Genomic DNA, 21,971 nt, shown 5'->3' with positions numbered 1-21,971 from the left:
CCCTTAACCCATTTAGGATTAGATCCAGAGTGGCATTTCCTCTCGTTGGTTCTCTAACAAGCTGCTCCATGAAACAATCTTGTATAGACTCCAGGAATTCTGTCTCCCTAGTGCATTTTGAGCTTCCAAGACTCCAGTCTATCCTGGGGTAGTTGAAGTCTCCCATAATAACCGTGTTACCGCTTTTGCATTCTCGCTTCATCTCGGCTTCCATTTCTTCATCGATATCTCCAGTTTGCCCGGGTGGACGATAGTATAGGCCCATCTTTATTTTAACCCATAGCGATTCCAGCTTGTTGGCCGTCTCTGCTGTGTCCATTTTTGTGGATTGTATGCTTTCTTTTATGTTTAGGGCTATTCCACCTCCTTTCTGTCCTGACCTGTCCTGGCGATAGAGCTTGTACCCCGGCAGTGCTGTATCCCATTTGTTTTCTTCATTCCATCACGTTTCAGAGACTCCAATGATGTCTATGTCCTCTGCATTGGCCATGGCTTCTAATTCCCCCATTTTGTTTCTTAGTATATATGCAACTTAGATCTTGGTATTTTCTTGTCTTCATTTCCTTTCCCAGTGCTTCGGTCTTTAGTTTCTTCTCTTTTGTTACAATCCTTCTAACCTCCTCTTCTGGGTTAGTCGACTCCTGTAATTTGTCCATTTTTTCTTCCCAGCCTCTTTTCCCCTCGGTATCTTCTGAATCATCGACGCTTGGTCGGCTTTCCCCTTCTTCTTAGATTAGAAGAACTTGTCCCCACAGAATTTGATCTTACTGGCTTCTTGGAAGACTCACAAGATATTATTTTGACTAGAGTTACATTATTGGTAAAATGTTCTAATGAGTCTGACAAAACACTGATTTTAAAAACTTATTTTCAAAATAAAAATAAGAAGTTCTGTGGGGACAATGTTCTGGTTTTTCCGGATGTTGCTAAGGCAACTCAGTTTAAAAGAAAGGCATTTCTTAATTACAGAGAACAAAAATGGATTTATGAATTAAACTCCGTTAACCCGTGTGGGTTGAATGCCGAACTTGAGTGGATGACGTTAGTATGAAAGTAGGTGTGGTTTGTGTAGCAGCTTGGTGATTGGTTAATTTCTTAGTGAGTATGTTTAAAAGCAGGAATAAAGACGATGACGCCATATTTAGACCAGAGCGGAGAAAGTGGTGTGATGGCTTAAACGGTGAGAAGTTTTTACTAGTTTAACTAATAGTTTAAGCAGGTTTTAGTATAGTATTGTGATTATTTAAAATAAATTTGCATGATTTATTTATTATGTGTTTTATCACTATAGGGGATGCTCCTTGAAACAGCTTCTTGGCAAAACGCTGAATTCACGTCGGAGCCCCAATTACTATATCGTTAAGATAAGTTAATCTAGGCTTCAAAGTTTATAAAATAGGATCAATTGTGAAAATATAAATATTGTGACCAGTGAGGAGGCTGGCTACTGTATTGCTCTAGCTTTACATGAAATATGATGTTTGAGTGTAGCTGCTGAAGTCAATTTAAATATTTATTTACTAGTTTTTAAGCCCGTTATATTAACGGGTGCTAGAATAGAATATATGTCTTTGTTTTGGTGTCTGTCTCTTTGAATCTGTCTCTGTAGCCCCCTGTCCTTCTATGTGTGTCTTTTTTTACCTGTTTGTTGTCTCTCTCTACTTGTTTTTTCTTTAAATCTGTCTCTTTAGACCCCTGGTCTTCTGTGTGGTTTTTTGACTGTCACTTTCTGTCTATATCTTTGGCTGATGTCTGTATTTCTTACTTGTGGTCTCTCTGTCTGTGTTTGTTTTGTTGTTTGTATCTTTGGCTGCTATATGGGTGGGGTTTTTTTCTGTGTATGTCTGCCTCCCTGGGGGTTTTTTTTTTTTTTTTTCTTGCTGTGTGTCTCCTTATTGTGGTTTGAAGAAGATGATTAAAAACGAAGACTGAAAAGGAATACATTAAATCATTTTTTTAGTCTGAATGTTGAAAGGGAGTGTGGCAACTGCTGACTATAGTTCATATACTGCTCCACTCAGAAGAAAAGATCTTTTCTCTATAATAATTAAGGCCAGGATAGATCGCACTAATCATTAGATGTCATTCCCTGCCTTTCAGTCTCAGCCCTCACTGCTGGTGCCTAATTTCTTGTTCTACAATGCCGATTCCCTCTTTAGGTGGGTTACTAATTCTCCCTGCCATGTGTTATTACTTACCCTCTTGGGAGGTTCCAGGCATTTTTGCATCTGAAAAACATTCATAGGGAAATTATCAGTCTCTCACCTTGTCAAGTCTTTCGGGAACAAAATTCTAACAGTAATTCTGGGGAATGCACAAAACTTACCGATCATGTCCCAATCATTGCTAAACCAGTTTAGCGATCGATTGGATCGGATTTCCCTGATGCACAAAACTGCCCACCGCGTGTTTTCTGATCAGATCCATGCCAAATTAGTAAAACCCCATGCAAAATAGCCAATTGACTGATGCACTAACATCGCTTGGCAATTTAGCATCGGGTTTAATGATCCTAAAAACTGATTGCTCTAGACCTGTGTGTTACCTACAAGTTTGCCTGTTTTTGGTTTTTTTGTTTTTTTTAATGGCACAGATATTTTGCATGTATTACACATGCATCCCGAAAAAAAGGCAGAAGGGATATCTACTCCCTCCTGTCATGAAGCCACTCCCTTCCCCCCCACCAAAAAAAGGCAGAAGGGATGCCCACTCCCTCCTGCCACCTCCAGGCCTCCCTGCCTGTACCTGTTAATAGTTGGGAGCAGGAGGTACAGAGAACACCTCCTACTCCTGCTCCCTCCGACTACGACACTGCGCTTGAGGCATCTGAGCCAATCAGTGACTTCCTTAGGAAGGAGCCTAAGAAAGTCCCTGATTGGCCACCTCTATGCAAATCGTTTGCATGCAAACTTGATAGTGTGTCGATCGCTGTTGGGGAATCGGCCAGAGAATTGGCAAAGTGTATCTAGTCCATTGTAGGGAAAAAAACTGGGTGCTCAGTGGGGATCAAATGATTTTGTAGATGTCAGAGCATAGAGGAATGAGGAAGGTGTCTTATGGCCCCCCATAGACATTCACAAGAACCCATTAATGTACTTGCAATGCAGAAAAGAAAAAAAAAAATTGGTCAGTTTTTCACCCCAAAAATGGAAGAGTTGCTTCAGATACAGGACAGTTTGCTGCACTATGAAAACCAAAGGAAAAAAAAAAAAAGACTAAATATTATATGCTGTACTTACCGTCAGGTTGAAATGTTTTTTCTTTTGCCTTTGGTACATAGGAAACAGCTAGAAAGGTATAAAGAAAATGTGTGAGCACAAAAAAAGTCAACAAACTTAGCATAACCCTGGCCCTGCCTTTGCCTGCTCCTGAAACATCTGTCTCATGCAAGTGTTGGGTGGACCCTCCCCACATCTACAGTCACAGTTATCTCTTCCCTGCTTTTCCATTAAAATGTTCCAGGCTTGCAAGAGTAAGACAACTCCTAACACCCTCAGCTGGCGTTGCCTGGTCATCCTCTTACCCCATTTCCCATTCTGAATCTTCAGAAGTAGCACTCCAAACCCCAAGACGCTTCCTTTAGGGATACTTATGCTCTTTTTCTTATCTTCTTTACTCTGAAATACACACGTATCTATATTGTAAAAAAGAAGTTAAGGAAGCCCAGAATGTGATATGAAAAAACAATTAACTTTTTTTCAAATATAATAATAATAATAACAGTTTATATACCGCAGGACTGTGAAGTTCTATGCGGTTTACAATGATTAAAAATGCTACAAATTGAGTAGAACTAACAAAGTTAGAAGTTAGTGGGCAGTATAACATTTAAGAACATAAGAAATGACGTACTGGGATAGACCAAAGATCCATCAAGCCTAGAATCCTGTTTCCAACAGTGGCCAACCCAGGTCCCAAGTACCTAGCTAGACCCCCAAGTAGTAAAACAGATTTTGTGCTGCTTATCCTAAGAATAAGCAGAGGATTTCCCCAAGCCATCTCAATAATGGCCTATGGTCGTCTTTTTTAGGAATTATCCAAACCTTTTTAAACCCTGCTAAGCTAACTGATTTCATCACATTCTCCGGCAATGAATTCCAGAGTTTAATTACACACTGTCTGAATGTAATGGAGCAACTCCAGGTCCAGATCGTTTTTTACAGTGATGGTGATGGACAAACCTTTATTCCCACTTTAGAGAAGAAGCAGCTGAGACTTCCCTCTAAGGAGCCGGAAATGTTGATGGTGCCCTCCTGTTCTGCTTCAATTGTCTCCGTAATCACATACACATTCTGTTCACTCTCCTTCAGCTCTTTTATCAATGTATGACTCATATTAATTCTTCTAATAAATGAGAATTAACAAAAACATAAAATCAATAGTAAAGACTTGCAGAGATAGAAGCTGGTGACCATAGAGATTCAGGATGGCATAGGATAGCTCAGAATGGATGCAGGGATATGGAGCCTACCACTTCTAGAATTAAGAGGGCACAGGAATTACATTACATTAGGGATGTCTATTCTGCCATTACCTTGCGGTTCAAGGTGGATTACAAATGGTTTATCCGGATATTAGAAGTGTTTAGGGAGTAGTTTGTACATTTCTTTGAGTTGTTAAGGATTCCATCTGAGTTGTCATGATATTAGAAGTTCATATGTAGTAGTTGCAGATGATGCCAGTGTTAGTTTGGTTTTATGAAAAGAAGGGTTTTAGCCATCTCAACTGACAACCTTTCTTTCAACTGCATCTCTGGAGAAAGAAAGTGCTTAGTTTAAGAAGGGTGCTTTAATCTCATTCAACTAGTTATTACTTGGTTTATATATAATTACTTTGATTCGCCTATTTCCCCTCTTGGATCTTATTGAGGACTTGAGTAGAAATTTATGCTTATATTTGATATTTCTTTATATATGTTTTCAATTGTATTAATTTCATGCTGAATTTCCTTTCTGTACAAGTTTTATGCTTGATTATATTGAAAAATTCAATAAATATTAAATAATAAAAAAAAGAAAAGAAGGGTTTTTATTTCTTTTTGAGCATGCCACCCCTGGGACTGGCAGGTATGGAGGGCTGGGCAGAGGGACACAGGATCTTTCACCTCCAAAAGTGGAGGGCTCAGGGGGGATATAGAGCCTGTCACCTCTACCACTGAAGGGTATAGCGGGATGGGCACAGGGAAAGAGAAAACTTTTCATTTCCAGTAGTGGAGGGGATAGAGGGATGGACATAGGAATACAAGACCTTTCACATCTAGGATTGGAGAGCTGAGGGAATATATGGATGGATGAGCACAGGGACACAATATTTTTCATTTTTAGGACTGCAGGGCTCAGGAGATGAGCACAGGGATACAGAGCCTGGCCCTAAGTCATAAGCACAGGTTATGATTTCCTGGTTTATGAGCTAGTAGTTTCCAGGTAGTTCCCTGGGGGTTTAGGCTTTGGATTTCTAGCTGTCACCTGTTTTTCATGTTCATGGTGTTTTTTTATGTGAGATTTAATGTTCCCAGTTTGTGTACTCTGCTCGGTGGGGTAATATTGTATAGTTGGTGCTAACCCCTGAATTATACAGGTCCCAGCAGGGTTCAGATCATCCCTGTAATCTCTGGTCCCCTTGTGGTGCAGGCTAGGCTTCAATACTTCTGAGTCTCACCTTTTGTCCTTAAGTGATTCCAGGGTAGTCTGGGTCACATAGTTCTTATTCACAACCATGGATCTACTTCTTGAGATCTCAGCAGAACCTTTAATCTCTATATCTATGGGCTGGCCTGGAACAGCCACACTGGCAGCCACCATCCCATCAACTGTGTCTGTGATTTTGTATGGTTCTGAATGCAGGATTTCTGCATAGGAGAGAGACACAGATCAGAGTTACGAACACAGGAGATAGGATAACCCCAGAACTCAGTCAGGATGGGAAGTGTAAAGTGCGATGTCCACAAAACCTTGCTGGAGTTTCCCAAGTCAGTTCTGGAGTATTCCCTTGCCAGTCAGGTTTTCAAGATACCCACATTGAATATGCATGAGATAGTTCATACAAATCAATCTCTACTGTATGCAAATCTCTTTCTTGCATATTCATTGCAGATATCCTAAAAACCTGACTGGCAAGGGGGTATTCCAGGACTGACTTGGGAAACACTGTTCTTTACAGGTGGTAAGGAAACTTTCAGAATCACCCTCTCAATTTACCAATTCAGTACTGGATTTATAAGGTGAACACAACAGGAAATTTTAATAGTCAGCCTGCAGCAGTCAATGATTTTTAAACCACTTGCAACTGTAGGAATGCTGGGCAACAACATCTGGGCGCCTGGAGTGAATATCCAGGTATGTGCAGTCACCTGAAATTAATTGGGCTCCAGCTGATAGTTAGACCAGTGCCCAGTGCCTTTACTTCAGTGGCTCAAAGCAGAGTCCTGAACGGTTAAGTTTTGTTATCTTCTGGAACCTTCCTTGTTACTTTCCCATAGAGCAGCAGTTCTCAACTGGTGTGGCGCAGAGCTGGGGCACACACAGCTGCTTTTGCTTTCTGTTAATGTAATGTAGCACTCCTCTCTTGCTTTCTCCCTCCTCACACCTTCCCTCCCCCTGCAGATGTAATGTAGCACTCCTCTCTTGCTTTCTCCCTCCTCACACCTTCCCTCCCCCTGCAGATTCAGCACCTTTAACTCATCCTTCCTCGGCGTCCCCCATTGCTAAGTTCCAAGTATGAGTTAGGACCTATGGCATGTGGTTTACCTGTTAGTTCTTTATCAGGAATAAGTATTAGTTATAGTGCTATTCCTATCTCACCATTCTGACAAGCACAGTTCTCTACCACTCTCTGGGTGAAGAAGAACTTCCTTATGTTCGTATGGAATCTATCCCCTTTCAATTTTAGAGAGTGCCCTCTCATTCTCCCTACCTTGGAGAGGGTGAACAACCTGTCCTTATCTACTAAGTCTATTCCCTTCAGTACCTTGAATGTTTTGATCATGTCTCCTCTCAATCTCCTCTGTTTGAGGGAGAAGAGGCCCAGTTTCTCTAATCTTTCGCTCTACGGCAACTCTTCCAGCCCCTTAACCATCTTAGTCGCTCTTCTCTGGACCCTTTCAAGTAGTACCGTGTCCTTCTTCATTTACGGTGACCAGTGCTGGATGAAGTACTCCAGGTGAGGGCGCACCATGGCCCGGTACAGTAGTATGATAACCCTCTCCAATCTGTTCGTGATCTCCTTCTTTATCACTCCTAGCATTCTGTTTGCCATTTTCGCTGCCGCTGCACATTGCGCAAACAGCTTCATCAACTTGTCGATCAGAACTCCCAAGTTTCTTTCCTGGGAGGTCTCTCCAAGTACCACCCTGGACATCCTGTATTCGTGCATGAGATTTTTGTTACCTACATGCATCACTTTACACTTATCCACGTTGAACCTCATCTGCCATGTTGATGCCCCTTCCTCGAGCTTGATTATGTTGCGTTGCAGATCTTCGCATTCCCCCTGCATCTTCCCTACTCTGAATAACTTTGTATTGTCTGCAAATTTAATCACCTCACTCGTCGTACCAATGTGCAGATCATTTATAAAGATGTTGAAGAGCACAGGTCCAAACACCGAGCCCTGCGGCACCCCACTGGTGACACTTTTCCAGTCCGAGTATTGTCCATCCCCCCACTCTCTGTTTCCTATGATCCAGCCAGTTTTTAATCCATGTGAGTATTTCACCATCGATTCCATGGCTTGCAATTTTCTGAAGTAGTCGTTTATGCGGAACCTTGTCAACGCCTTCTGAAAATCCAGATATACAGTGTCAACCGGGTCGCCCTTGTCTATCTGTCTGCTTACTCTCTCAAAGAAGTGCAGCAAGTTTGTCAAACACGATCTGCCTTTGCTAAAACCATGCTGACTGGTCCTCATCAGCCCGTGTCCATCAAGGTGATCAATGATGCGGTCTTTATCAGTGACTGTCCTAACTTTATTCCCTTACTTAGCCAATTAGCAAACTAAATACCACAACTAACCAGCTAAGTGCTGGATCCACACAAGCTCCACCCCCAACTGCCCTGGTACTAACTGGACAGCAATTGGGTGATCACAGGCAATATTTATTTTAGCACCAGCCAGTGCGCTGAATGCTCTGCTGCGATGGGCACAGAGTTCAGCTCAGTGGGGTTTCATTAGGTAGGAGCCTTTTCTGCCTGGTGAAAACCCTTTGAATATTGGGCCCCAGTGCCAGATTTACCTATAAGCTACAGTTTAGGGCCTCACAGTCTACAGGAGTCTCACAAAAGTTCAGAATTTTTTTTGGGGGGGGTCTCTGAAAATTTTATGTGGCTTTTTATCAAACTTAAATGTTTGAGAGGTGGAATTACTTTCATCAGTACTTTTAAAATGGCTTCATACACAAAAAATTTAGATAATATTTTAAGCATAATTTTTTTGCTTCAGGCTTATTAGTTTTCTGATTTTGCAAACAAGTTCATTATTACTTATACTAATAAAAGTGATCCAAATTAAGAATTTTGTCAGCATTATATATATCAATGTATGCTAAAATTATTTTAAAAATTCAATTTACTTGTTTCTAAGATATACAATATGGTGTAATTTATTAGCAAGAACTCCCGCAGGATCAATCTTTTCACCTTCCCCTCCCTAAAACTATGTCACCTCAAAAGGTTCTTCGACAAAACCTTCGCCTTCCAGGCAGCCAAACAGAACCCTTGGCTAGCCCAAATTCTGCTCACTCCTACCTGGATTTCCGAAAAATACTCAAAACTCACTTATTCCTCAAAATCCCTAATCCCCTCTCTTCCACTTCTCTCACCCCTCCCTCAAACGACCCAACTCTCCCGGTCCCCCCCCTTTTTTGATTCCCCCATCTCACTACCTCCAATGACCTGTACAATCCCCCCCTCTCATGTTCACCTTAACCACCTCATTGCTTGTAATTATGATCAATTGTAAGTTCTTGTTAAATTTTGTTTATCTGTTGTGAAAACTCCCCTCCTCATGCTCACCTGAATATCTACATTACTTGTAATTCTAGTTTATTGTAATTTCTTATTAAACTTTGTTTAATTGATGTGAACTGCCTAGAACTCCCTGGGTATGGCGGTATACAAGAATAAAGTTATTATTATTATTATATAGCTTAGGGCCTTACCAAATCTAAGGGCTCCTTTTACGAAGGCGCGTTAGGGGCTTAATGCGCGGAATAGCGCTTGCTAAAGGGCCGTGCGCACTAGCCGTTACCGCCTCCTCTTGAGCAGGTGGTAGTTTTTTGGCTAGGGCACGCTATAGCTTACGCTAATCCGGTGCGTGCACTAAAAACGCTAGCGCACCTTCGTATTGTTTTTTTCCACTTTCCACCATAAACTGAAAATTGTAATTTTTATTCCTTCCCTCCCGATTCATGTCTGTTTTATATGAAATTGTATTGTTAAATTCTTTGTTTCTTTTTACTATATTATATTTTGACTATGTACATCGCTTAGTAATTCAAATAAGCGATTTATCAAATTTATTAATAAACTTGGAAACTTGGTAAAAGGAGCCTAAATCCAGCCCTGTTGGGATCATAGAAAAGAGCATATTGCTCCCTGAAAGCAAAAATTTGTATGTACAATTTTTGCCTTAAATGAGTTAGACATATATTTCAGCACACTGCTGTAAGTCTTCTGAATTTTAGCCTTAATATCACACATAGATTACTGTAATGCTTTCTTTCTTAGTTTGCCCCCGACATCTTTCCAAGCCTTGCAAGTGGTTCAAAACTTTGCTGCTTGCATAACTGAGGGAAGATTACATTACATTCTAATTTACAGTCCGCCTATGCCAGGGGTGTCAAAGTTCCTCCTCGAGGGCCGCAATCCAGTCGGGTTGTCAGGATTTCCCCAATGAATATGCACGAGATCTATTTGCATGCACTGCTTTCATTGTATGCTAATAGATCTCATGCATATTCACTGAGGAAATCCTGAAATCCCGACGGGATTGCGGCCCTCGAGGAGGGACTTTGACACCCCTGGCCTATACCCAAAAGAGTTCAAAGTGGATTACAATAAAAATATGAACTACTGGAACAATTCCAGTTAAACATTTATGACATCATCTAAACTTATTAATTCTGCTAAAATCAAAAAATACCGCCGTTATTTTAGAATAATAAACTTCCTGAAAAGATATGTTTTTAAAAGCTTCCTAAATGTCATGAAATTGAATTCTGATCTCAAAAAAAGAGGACGATCAAAGGAAGTATTCCATTGATTAAACAACTTAGTTGATTTTAGAGATGGAAAACAAAAGGTAACATTATCTATGAGGCTTGTGACCTGATCTGCCTGTTAATAAAGTAATTAAATTCATTAAATACCGAGGGTTCAGATCATATATGATCTTATAAATCAAAATACAAAGTTTAAATATACTCTAGCTTGCACTGGTAACCAATTCAACTTCATAATATATGTTGTTATATGATTATTTTTAGAAAGTGATAAAATCCGATTGCAGTCCTTTGTACTGTTTGCAATCTTTTTCGTAATCCCTTAGTGCAACCTACATAATTTATGTTGCAATAATCAAGCTGAGACAGTATAATTGATTGTGCAACAGTAAAAGTAGATTCCTCAAAATATCTGCAAACAGTTCCTAGTTTCCTCAAAAGACAGAAAGATTTTCTACTAACCAAATTAACTTGATATTTCATTGATGGTGTATTATCCAAATGAACACTCAATATTCTAGCTCAGTGATTCCCAACCCTGTCCTGGAGGAACACCAGGCCAATCGGGTTTTCAGGCTAGCCCTAATGAATATGCATGAGAGAGATTTGCATATGATGGAAGTGATAGGCATGCAAATTTGCTTCATGCATATTCATTAGGGCTAGCCTGAAAACCCGATTGGCCTGGTGTTCCTCCAGGACAGGGTTGGGAACCACTGCTCTAGCTTACATATCTAAGAAAGATTATATCATCCCTCACCTTTTAAAACTTCACTGGTTACTGATTATTTGGCAAATTCAATTTAAGATATTACAATTAGTTTTTAAAGCTCTATATAATAAATCAACCTTTTTTTTTAATTTATGCACTTAGAAAATAAGGGGTCCTTTTACTAAGGCGCGCTAGCTGTTTTAGCGCGTGCTAAAAAATGCTAACGTGTTCGTAGAATATAATGGATGTGTTAATGTTTAGCACGCGCTAAAACGGCTAGAGCGCTTTAGTAAAAGGAACCTTAAATTAGGTAACTCAGCAAAAATATAACTCTATGTAATAATTCAAATTTGAGCAATTCTACTTGCCTAAAGGTGGATTGCCATCCAGAGCATTGAGGTCTCAAGGGAAATGCCTATTGGATAGCCCCTCATTTCACATGATTGTCCATCCAGAGCATTGAGGTCTCAAGGGAAATGCCTACTGGATGACCTCTCGTTTCACATGATTGTCCATCCAGAGCATTGAGGTCTCAAGGGAAATGCCTACTGGATGACCCCTCGTTTCACATGATTGTCCATCCAGAGCATTGAGGTCTCAAGGGAAATGCCTACTGGATGACCTCTCGTTTCACATGATTGTCCATCCAGAGCATTGAGGTCTCAAGGGAAATGCCTAATGGATGACCTCTCGTTTCACATGATTGTCCATCCAGAGCATTGAGGTCTCAAGGGAAATGCCTACTGGATGACCCCTCGTTTCACATGATTGTCCATCCAGAGCATTGAGGTCTCAAGGGAAATGCCTACTGGATGACTCCTCGTTTCACATGATTGTCCATCCAGAGCATTGAGGTCTCAAGGGAAATGCCTACTGGATGACCCCTCGTTTCACATGATTGTCCATCCAGAGCATTGAGGTCTCAAGGGAAATGCCTACTGGATGACTCCTCGTTTCACATGATTGTCCATCCAGAGCATTGAGGTCTCAAGGGAAATGCCTAATGGATGACCCCTCGTTTCACATGATTGTCCATCCAGAGCATTGAGGTCTCAAGGGAAATGCCTACTGGATGACTCCTCGTTTCACATGATTGTCCATCCAGAGCATTGAGGTCTCAAGGGAAATGCCTACTGGATGACCCCTCGTTTCACATGATTGTCCATCCAGAGCATTGAGGTCTCAAGGGAAATGCCTACTGGATGACTCCTCGTTTCACATGATTGTCCATCCAGAGCATTGAGGTCTCAAGGGAAATGCCTACTGGATGACTCCTCGTTTCACATGATTGTCCATCCAGAGCATTGAGGTCTCAAGGGAAATGCCTAATGGATGACCCCTCGTTTCACATGATTGTCCATCCAGAGCATTGAGGTCTCAAGGGAAATGCCTACTGGATGACTCCTCGTTTCACATGATTGTCCATCCAGAGCATTGAGGTCTCAAGGGAAATGCCTACTGGATGACTCCTCGTTTCACATGATTGTCCATCCAGAGCATTGAGGTCTCAAGGGAAATGCCTACTGGATGACTCCTCGTTTCACATGATTGTCCATCCAGAGCATTGAGGTCTCAAGGGAAATGCCTAATGGATGACCCCTCGTTTCACATGATTGTCCATCCAGAGCATTGAGGTCTCAAGGGAAATGCCTACTGGATGACTCCTCGTTTCACATGATTGTCCATCCAGAGCATTGAGGTCTCAAGGGAAATGCCTACTGGATGACCCCTCGTTTCACATGATTGTCCATCCAGAGCATTGAGGTCTCAAGGGAAATGCCTACTGGATGACTCCTCGTTTCACATGATTGTCCATCCAGAGCATTGAGGTCTCAAGGGAAATGCCTACTGGATGACCCCTCGTTTCACATGATTGTCCATCCAGAGCATTGAGGTCTCAAGGGAAATGCCTACTGGATGACCCCCTCGTTTCACGATTGTCCATCCAGAGCATTGAGGTCTCAAGGGAAATGCCTACTGGATGACCCCTCGTTTCACATGATTGTCCATCCAGAGCATTGAGGTCTCAAGGGAAATGCCTACTGGATGACCCCTCGTTTCACATGATTGTCCATCCAGAGCATTGAGGTCTCAAGGGAAATGCCTACTGGATGACCCCCTCGTTTCACGATTGTCCATCCAGAGCATTGAGGTCTCAAGGGAAATGCCTACTGGATGACCCCTCGTTTCACATGATTGTCCATCCAGAGCATTGAGGTCTCAAGGGAAATGCCTAATGGATGACCCCTCGTTTCACATGATTGTCCATCCAGAGCATTGAGGTCTCAAGGGAAATGCCTACTGGATGACCCCTCGTTTCACATGATTGTCCATCCAGAGCATTGAGGTCTCAAGGGAAATGCCTACTGGATGACCCCTCGTTTCACATGATTGTCCATCCAGAGCATTGAGGTCTCAAGGGAAATGCCTAATGGATGACCCCTCATTTCACATGATTGTCCATCCAGAGCATTGAGGTCTCAAGGGAAATGCCTAATGGATGACCCCTCGTTTCACATGATTGTCCATCCAGAGCATTGAGGTCTCAAGGGAAATGCCTACTGGATGACCCCTCGTTTCACATGATTGTCCATCCAGAGCATTGAGGTCTCAAGGGAAATGCCTACTGGATGACCCCTCGTTTCACATGATTGTCCATCCAGAGCATTGAGGTCTCAAGGGAAATGCCTAATGGATGACCCCTCGTTTCACATGATTGTCCATCCAGAGCATTGAGGTCTCAAGGGAAATGCCTACTGGATGACCCCTCGTTTCACATGATTGTCCATCCAGAGCATTGAGGTCTCAAGGGAAATGCCTACTGGATGACCTCTCGTTTCACATGATTGTCCATCCAGAGCATTGAGGTCTCAAGGGAAATGCCTAATGGATGACCTCTCGTTTCACATGATTGTCCATCCAGAGCATTGAGGTCTCAAGGGAAATGCCTATTGGATAGCCCCTCATTTCACATGATTGTCCATCCAGAGCATTGAGGTCTCAAGGGAAATGCCTACTGGATGACCCCTCGTTTCACATGATTGTCCATCCAGAGCATTGAGGTCTCAAGGGAAATGCCTACTGGATGACCCCTCGTTTCACATGATTGTCCATCCAGAGCATTGAGGTCTCAAGGGAAATGCCTACTGGATGACCCCTCGTTTCACATGATTGTCCATCCAGAGCATTGAGGTCTCAAGGGAAATGCCTACTGGATGATCCCTCGTTTCACATATGTTTAACTACGTGGTACAATCTTCCTTTAGGATGACGGCAGCTGCCTTCCTTACTCTCTTTCAGGAAACATTAAAGGTTTATTTTGCCAGGCTTTTGAGTGATGCTGATAAATTTTATCAGTAGCCTGAGAGAATTTTATAAGGCATCTTTTTTGATAAACTTTTTAATGATTGATCTTGAATGTTAATTTGATGTTTTTATTGTTTTCATTATAATGTGTTTTGCAGTGGATTTTAATTTATGGATGTTGTACTCCAACCCACTTGGATTAATTAGATGATGCAGGATATAACGGTAATAAATAAATAAAGGCGTAGTGGTTAAAGCTACAGCCTCAGGACCCTGGGGTTGTGGGTTCAAACCCACGCTGCTCCTTGTGACCCTGGGCAAGTCACTTAATCCCTCCATTGCCCCAGGTACATTAGATAGATTGTGAGCCCACCAGGACAGAAAGGAAAAAATGCTTGAGTACCTGAATATAGTCATGTAAACCATTCTGAGCTCTCCTGGGAGAACGGTATAGAAAATTGAATAAATAAAATATACAGTAGGTGATTTATAATAAGTATATTAACTTTACTACTCATTGTCTGTTTTGTACCAAGCATATAATACTTTTGCTTTCAGGCAACGATGTGCCTATTACATCTGCCAATCCATGCCATCTACTCTCCCTCCAACATCCTCCATATTTAAGCCAAGCTTTCCTGAACTCAAATATACTTTTCATCACCACCTCCACCGGGAGGCCATCACATAGATTCACCCTTGCCATGAAGAAGTATTTCCTTAGGTTAGTCTCTTGCAAATTTTTTCGAGCCAGAGCACACTAAACCTAGTGTCCCCAGCTCGAGACACCCGGATGTGCACTGTCGTCGGCTTGATGACATCACGCCCATGCGTGATGTCAGTGCGCCAACGTCAGCGCATGCGCAAAGGCCCTTCACACGGGCCTTGCGCCAAGAGAAGGACCTGCGCTGGAGAGAAGGGCCAGTAATGAGAAGAGATGCCGGCGTCGGGAAATGGTTTACAGGACATGCTTCTCTTTGCGAGAGGCACATCCTGTAGACAGTCAGCTGGCGCCGGCATCTCTCTTCTTCCTCAGTGTACCGCGGCACACCTGAAATCTCGAGGCACACAGTTTGCAATACACTGCCTTAGGTTCTTCTGAGTCTGTCCCCTTTCACCTCCATCCTTTGCTCCCTCATTCCAGAGATTCCTTTCATTTTAAAGAAACTCTCCTCCTGTGCATTTGGGCATTTAAATATCTCCGACGGTTAAGCAACGGCCATTCTAGTGCCGAAGTGCACGGAATGAGAACAGAGTTTTGAGCTGCATTATATTCCCTGACGCAGCCTCGTGTGAGGCGAAACAAGGACTTGTTGGAATTTAAAAGAGGACATGGTTTGTGAAAGCACCACCAATATTTTCTCTGGCCAGGCGTTTTCATCTATGGAGTGTTCTCGACCATGTTTCCAAAGCTAAGTAAACTGTTTTGTTTTTTTCTTTTCCTGTGCACAGTGATGGGTTTTTTCACCCTTTGATAAATTCATTTCAGTGGTGGTGGAGTTTTTTGCCTATGATAAGAAATGAAGCAGTATTGAATGTTTATCAAGTTTTGATTGTGGACTGCTGTTAATTTGAATTTTGAGGGTTTTTCTTCACCCTTTTATGTGAAATGCTTATCGGGAGTGTTTAGCCCACCTCTGGCGAGTAATATATATAACTTCTGAATTTTTTGATTTAAATATCTCTACCATATGTTCCATCTTTCTTCCACAGTACATATATTGAGATATTTAACTCTGTCCCCAAATGCTTTATGCCCCATAACTCACAAACAGACAAAATCTACCAGAAGGTGACTTGATCCTGATTTCTTAGTACCAGCCTAGAAAATAAGTAAACACAAGTGCATCTACTCCATTATCAACAGCTCTAATCGTACCCCCTCACCCAAAGCTCACTTAAGATCAGGGAGGTAGAAAAGGTGCTACATTACCGATCTCATCCCCAGGATTTTCAGCCTCCATCACATCAGTCAATTTAAAGCCAGTATTCCGGTACTTGTGTTTTCTCCATGCAAGAGGCAAAGTCAACCTTCTCCTCCACAGCAGGCAGAGGGGTTTCAACCGATCAGAATGAGTCACGCTAGAAACAGGAATCAGGTCTCCATTTGGATTCAATTCGCTGATGACCGATTTGGCCATTGTACTAAATGCGGAGCCCATTCTCTTAGCACCTTGGGATGAAGTGAGGAAAATGTGAGACTGAAGTTAATGTAAGAGCCTGAGCTGGAAAAGGAATTTCTTAACCAGCACAGAAAAAAAGAGGTAGAGCAAAGAACCCTGGTGAAGAGATGTCCACGCTTTATAACACAGATGACAGAGTGCTTTTTACAAGTGCATCTGAATCATTTTCTTGCTGCATCATGCTGGAAGAATAGCCTAATAGAACAGCAAGCTGAAAGGCAGAGAAACCAGGGTTCAAATCCCACTGCAGCCTCCTGTGATCTTGGGCAAGTCAATTAGGGCCTAAGTTAATTAACAAAAACCATTTAAAGTGGCAAAAAAAACAAGGTTAAAGCTGTCTACATAATACATGCTGGAATCACACCTATGTAGGCACTTTAAGCCACTTAACGCCACTATGGGCGTGGCTAATGCTGGAAGTGGCCTACATTTCCGGTGCCTATCTTTCGCAGAGGCGCGATTCTCTAGAGGGCATCATCACATGACTTACATGTGATCGGTGGCCACTTTTTTAGGTGGCCGCCGACATTGGCGCCCTAAAGAGAATCCGGCCCTTAGGGGGAAATTCTAGAAATGGCACCTAAATTTGGTGTCAGGTCAAAAGCGCGCCGGGACAAAGGCGCGCGCAGACAATTGAGTGCAGTGCGGAGGCGCGCACCGCAGAAATTACAGTTTTCACGGCTCCGACGGGGGGGCGTGGGGGGGAACCCCCCCACACTTTACTTAGTAGAGATCGCGCCGCGTTGTGGGGGCGTTGTGGGGTGTTGTAACCCCCCACATTTTTCTGAAAACTTCACTTTTTCCCTGTTTTTAGGGAAAAAGTTAAGATTACAGTAAAATGTGGAGGGTTACAACCCCCCAAACCCTCCACAACGCCGGCGCGATCTCTACTAAGTAAACTGGGGGGGCTCCCCAACAAAACCCCCCGTCGGATCCCCTAAAAACTGTAATTTTCTTCGGCGCGCACCTCCGTCTTGCGCTCAGTTGTCGGCGCGCGCCTATGTCTTTCGCGGGGTTGTCTATGAACCCCTAAATTTAGGCAGAGCTTTAAAGGCACAGTTATTTCAAAATATTTCCAAGATAAGCTAAAAGACCCAAATAGTATTTACTTCAGCTTATACAGTAAAATTCTAATGAATAGTAAATAGGTTTATGGAATCTTGGAACTTAGGTAGGTAGTGAGTGGACTTCCACCATTTCCTTTCATTAGTTCCATTTGTGGTGGTCTTTTTCACTTATTTTTTGCTTTTCAAAGTGCATTAAAAAATATTGCACAGTTTCCACAGTAGTATATAAATACTTAAAACTTTATATCAATAACTGCGCTTTTAGTCGCGTCGGGGAGGGAAGATGATACCGTCGACACGATCATGTTTGGCCTTCCCACCCCAGTAATCTAATCTAATCTAATCTAAACCTTAGGTTTGTATACCACATCATCTCTACATTCGTAAAGCTCGACATGGTTAACAAGAGTTAGGGTAGAAAGGAACTCCAATATAGGGAAGAGGAAAAATGAAGAGAAAATTTAGGACTTGATTAACCAGGGAGGAGGAGTTACATTTTTGAGAATAACTAGGTTTTCAGATGTTTACGGAAGAGTTGGAGGGAGCTCAGATTCCTAAGAGGGGAGGTAAGGTTGTTCCGGAGCTGAGTGATTCTGAAGGGGAGGGAAGAACCTAGTTTTCCTACAAGGGAAACGCCTTTTAGAGAGGGAAAGGAAAGTTTCGGTTTTTGGGTGGATCTGGCGGAATTGGGGTTAGAGGAGTTCAAAGAAAGAGGAATGAATCTAATCTAATCTAATCTAAACCTTAAGTTTATATACCGCATCATCTCCTTGAGAATGGAGCTCGACACGGTTTACAAGAACTTAAAATAGTGGGTAGAGTCTTTACATCTCCGCCAGCGCGAGCAGCTTCTCCAGCCTGCTGCTTGCGCTGGCTTTCCCTCCGACATCACTTCCTGGCTCCGTAACCCAGAAGTGATTTCAGAGGGCGCTAGGCTGTATCATCTTCCCTCCCTGATGTGACTAAAAGCTAAGTTACTGATATAAAGTTTTAAGTATTTATATACTACTGTGGAAACTGCAATATTTTTTAATGCACTTTACTGCACTTTGAAAGCAAAAAAATAAGTGGATATAACACCACAAACAGAACTAATGAAAAGAAATGGTGGAAGTCCACTCACTATCTAACCTGGTCCTATGAGTGTCACTTCTGAAGTTCCACGATTCCTTAAACCTATTTACTATGTCACTCCCATCCCCTAAAGTGCAGTAGTCACCACAGCCAACCTCTTGACCCCGACATTCAAACCCTCAAACTACAGTACTTCAAAGAAGCAAAGCAAGCCTAGCTACAAAAGCTCCCAGATTGTGCAATGCCGGAACATCCCAGCTCAGAGGAGTTTCCTGGCAAACAGCACAGCGGCAAACTCGGCTGAGCACAGAAGAGGAGGTAACGGAAAAGTGTTTTATTACCCGATCTATAGAAAGCCAGGAGAGCAGAAAGCCCTGCGGGTCTGATTTGCTTTGCACGTCCACTTGCAGACTTTCACTTTCTCTTGCCTCGCCCCAGTGAAGGAGAGCTCTTCGCTGCCACCTGCTGTTCAAACTCAGCAACTGCAGTAAGGAGGATCCCAGAGCAAAACTGTTCTTGTGCCGCTTGACTTTCCTCGTTTATAACCCCATTTCAACAAGGTGGTGGCAGCTCTTTCTCTTTGTGACAGGTTCTGGGTTTGCTTGCAGTCCTTCCAAAATCTTGCAGCTTCGCTTCCAGGACGTTGGGGAAAATGTGTCCAGATGTCACAGCTCAGCCGTAAACCGACTAGGCACACTGGGTGGAAGGTTTTCCTTCCCCCAAGCCGCTTTTCTATTAAATGGAATGGTGTCTGTTCTTTTGCTGCAATTATATAATAAGGCGTAGAAACCAGCACTCCCGATACTGAGCAAAATAAACTCTTTCACTTGTGACCAGGGAGGAATCTGTTTGAAATGTTGGCATCGATGAAGGGCATTTTCTCTTTGTAATGTGCATAAAAAGACTATGTTCAGTCAGTGGCATAGTAAGGGGGGGAGGGAACCATCTTGGGGGGGGGCACCTCTTCGCTCGCCCTCCCATGCCACACTTGCACCCTCCCTTCCCCATCCCTGTACCTCTTTAAAATCTTTGCCAGTGCAAGCAACTGCTCTAGCCTGGCTCCTGCAGAAATCACTTCAGGGTCATGGAGCCAGGAAGTGATGTCAGAGGGAAAGCCAGCCCAAGCAGCAGGCTGGAGAAAGCAAATGTTGCACACCTGTAACAGATATTCTCCTTGGACAGCAGGATACAACAGCCACACATGTGGGTGACGTCACAGCTGACGTTGCCTAGCGACCCTTGTCAAAGAGCTCAGAATGAACTTTAAAGTTCTGAGCTCATGCACTAGTTCCCTACCCACAGGCAGTTATTAGCAACAGAACACTCACTGCATCTTCAGTTAAATACTATAGCTTAAACTGAAATAAATACTAATAAATTCAACAAGGGTAAGGATGGGAGGGAGGGAATTTTTCAAGTACCTTTCTTATTTCTAATCTTAATGTATATTTTCTGTAAACCGCTTAGAACCTAACGGATGTAGCGGTATATAAGAAATAAATTACATTACATTACATTACATTACATGGACCATTTGGCCTTCATCTGCCATCATGTTTCTAGGTTTCTATAACCATAAAGCTCTATGACATCACAATGCAGGCAAAGAGCCTTAGCCAATGGGAAGAAGATATGCAAATGTTAAGAGCCTTAGCCAATAGGGAGAGGAGGAGATAGTGGATGCTGCAGAATTCTACTGTTCAACGGCTCCCCCTTCTGCTTCTATTCCTTTCTCTCCTCTCTTCTACCTTCCAAAGTATTTAGATCAATGCTGTCTTGTTAAAATGTTTATTTTATTTTTATTTTTTCCTCTAACTCTACTTTTCACTTCTCTATTACCCTCCAGGTACTTTAGTTAGATTGTGAGCCTTCGGGACAGTAAGGGAATTTTTCAAGTACCTTTCCTATTTCTAATCTTAATGTATATTTTCTGTAAACCGCTTAGAACCTAACGGATGTAGCGGTATATAAGCAATAAATTACATTACATTACATTGCATTGTGTGGCTGTTGTATCCTGCTGTCCACAGGAGAACAGCTGTTACAGGTGTGCAACATTTGCTTTCTCCATGAACAAGCAGGATAACATCCACATGTGGAGATTCCCAAGCTGAGGGTTGGATTGAAACCAAATACAATGGAGGAGGAGGCTAGCTGAATTCAATAACAGCCATTTATTTCAAAACAGTAAATAAATAAATAAACATATTGTACATAATACGTTAAATTTGATCTTTTGTAATCACAACAGACACATAGTCCTGATTGAATGGTTGGTCTAAACAGTAATGCATAACAAATGTGCATTAATCACTCCAAGTCGCCGCTCTACATATATCTTGTAATGGTACATTTCTTAAATAGGCAACAGTGACAGATTTTGCTCTAAGTTTATGAGCAGTTGCCCTAGGATGTAATGGCTGATTCCTATAACAATATGATCTGCAATCTGCAAACCAATTGGACAGAGTCTTGGAAATTGATTTACCCAAAGTTGAAGGACTATACGATAAGAACAGTTGGGAAGGATGACTTTGCGACAATGTTCTGTAAAGGTAAGCTTGAAGAACTTTACCACAGTCCGATTCATGAGGAGTTGCCTCATCATTTGCAAAAAAATGTAGGAAGAATGATTGGTTGATTATTATGAAAAGATGAAACCACCTTAGGTGACGTCGGGAAGAAGGCTTCCGAGTGCAAGTAGTGGCAGGGAGGTAAACAGAGGAGCAGCAGCGGTGGATCGGGGGAAGTTTAAATCGGGCCTGGAGGGAGGCTTTTTTTTTTTGGTGTGGCAGGGGAGGGACAGGAAGCGATCGCCTGTCCTGTTGTTCCCGCGCACCGCTTCGGGACGCTGTCCCTGAAAACGGGACATTTTGGTGTCCCGAAGCTGTGTGTGGGGACAGTGGGACAGGGGATCCGAAAACGGGACTGTCCCGTTCAAAACGGGACGTATGGTCACCTTAGGCATACAGGAAGTGTTAGCTCCAATTGAGGAGAAAGGCATCAGACTCCAGATGATTAGGTGTGTAGAGTCTGGAGCAAAGAGCAGGAGTTTGTGATTGGAGGGGGAAGCAAAGAGATCCACTTCTGGGATTCTCCACTTCAAAAACAACTGGTGCACAGTGGTGGGGTTCAGTGATCATTTGTGCAGTTGCAGCAGTCTGCTAAATCGGTCGGAAGGAGATTCTGCATTCCCGCTATGTAAGCTGCCTTAAGAAAAATGTGGTGGGGGGATTGTCCCAGACCAGCTTTGGATCACTTCCTGGCAGAGCCGGCAGGATCTGGTGTTGTTCACATAGCAGATAGCTACTTGGTTATCTGTACAAACGGGTACAACCTGATTGAGAAGGTGGTCCTGGAAAGCGTAAAGAGACTTGCAGATCATTAGCAGCTTGAGGAGGTTGATGTGGAGG

General features: G+C 42.6%; 2 protein-coding genes across 6 annotated transcripts in view; one reads left to right on the top strand and one right to left on the bottom strand.

Annotated features, from left to right (window-relative positions):
• LOC117347480 (gasdermin-A3-like) overlaps positions 1-19,625 on the bottom strand; it is a 35,064-nt gene extending 15,439 nt beyond the window's left edge. Inside the window, exons 1-7 of one of the 3 annotated variants that reach the window (XM_033918486.1) lie at positions 18,900-19,625; positions 16,168-16,407; positions 5,659-5,848; positions 4,182-4,344; positions 3,524-3,617; positions 3,240-3,287; positions 2,199-2,228 (exon numbers count right to left, since the gene is read on the bottom strand). In XM_033918486.1, coding sequence (XP_033774377.1) covers positions 2,199-2,228; positions 3,240-3,287; positions 3,524-3,617; positions 4,182-4,344; positions 5,659-5,848; positions 16,168-16,396 — 754 coding nt within the window. In that variant the 5' untranslated portion in view covers positions 16,397-16,407; positions 18,900-19,625. The remainder of the gene's footprint in view (positions 1-2,198; positions 2,229-3,239; positions 3,288-3,523; positions 3,618-4,181; positions 4,345-5,658; positions 5,849-16,167; positions 16,408-18,899) is intronic. The other 2 variants (XM_033918483.1, XM_033918485.1) reach the window with 2 other exon arrangements.
• The window catches only part of LRRC3C (leucine rich repeat containing 3C), a 214,515-nt gene that overhangs the window by 100,065 nt on the left and 92,479 nt on the right, over positions 1-21,971 (top strand). The window contains exon 3 of one of the 3 annotated variants that reach the window (XR_004536802.1): positions 1,292-1,852. The exons of the other annotated variants lie outside the window; for them this stretch is intronic. The gene's annotated coding sequence lies outside the window, so the exon portion shown is untranslated. Of the gene's footprint in view, positions 1-1,291; positions 1,853-21,971 lie in introns of those variants that run through there. 3 annotated transcript variants of the gene reach the window in all.

The sequence above is a fragment of the Geotrypetes seraphini genome, chromosome 13 (assembly GCF_902459505.1).
Source record: "Geotrypetes seraphini chromosome 13, aGeoSer1.1, whole genome shotgun sequence".
Taxonomy (NCBI): Eukaryota; Metazoa; Chordata; class Amphibia; order Gymnophiona; family Dermophiidae; genus Geotrypetes; species Geotrypetes seraphini.
Note: the sequence above shows the minus strand (reverse complement) of the source record. Positions and strands in the feature narration are given on the sequence as shown.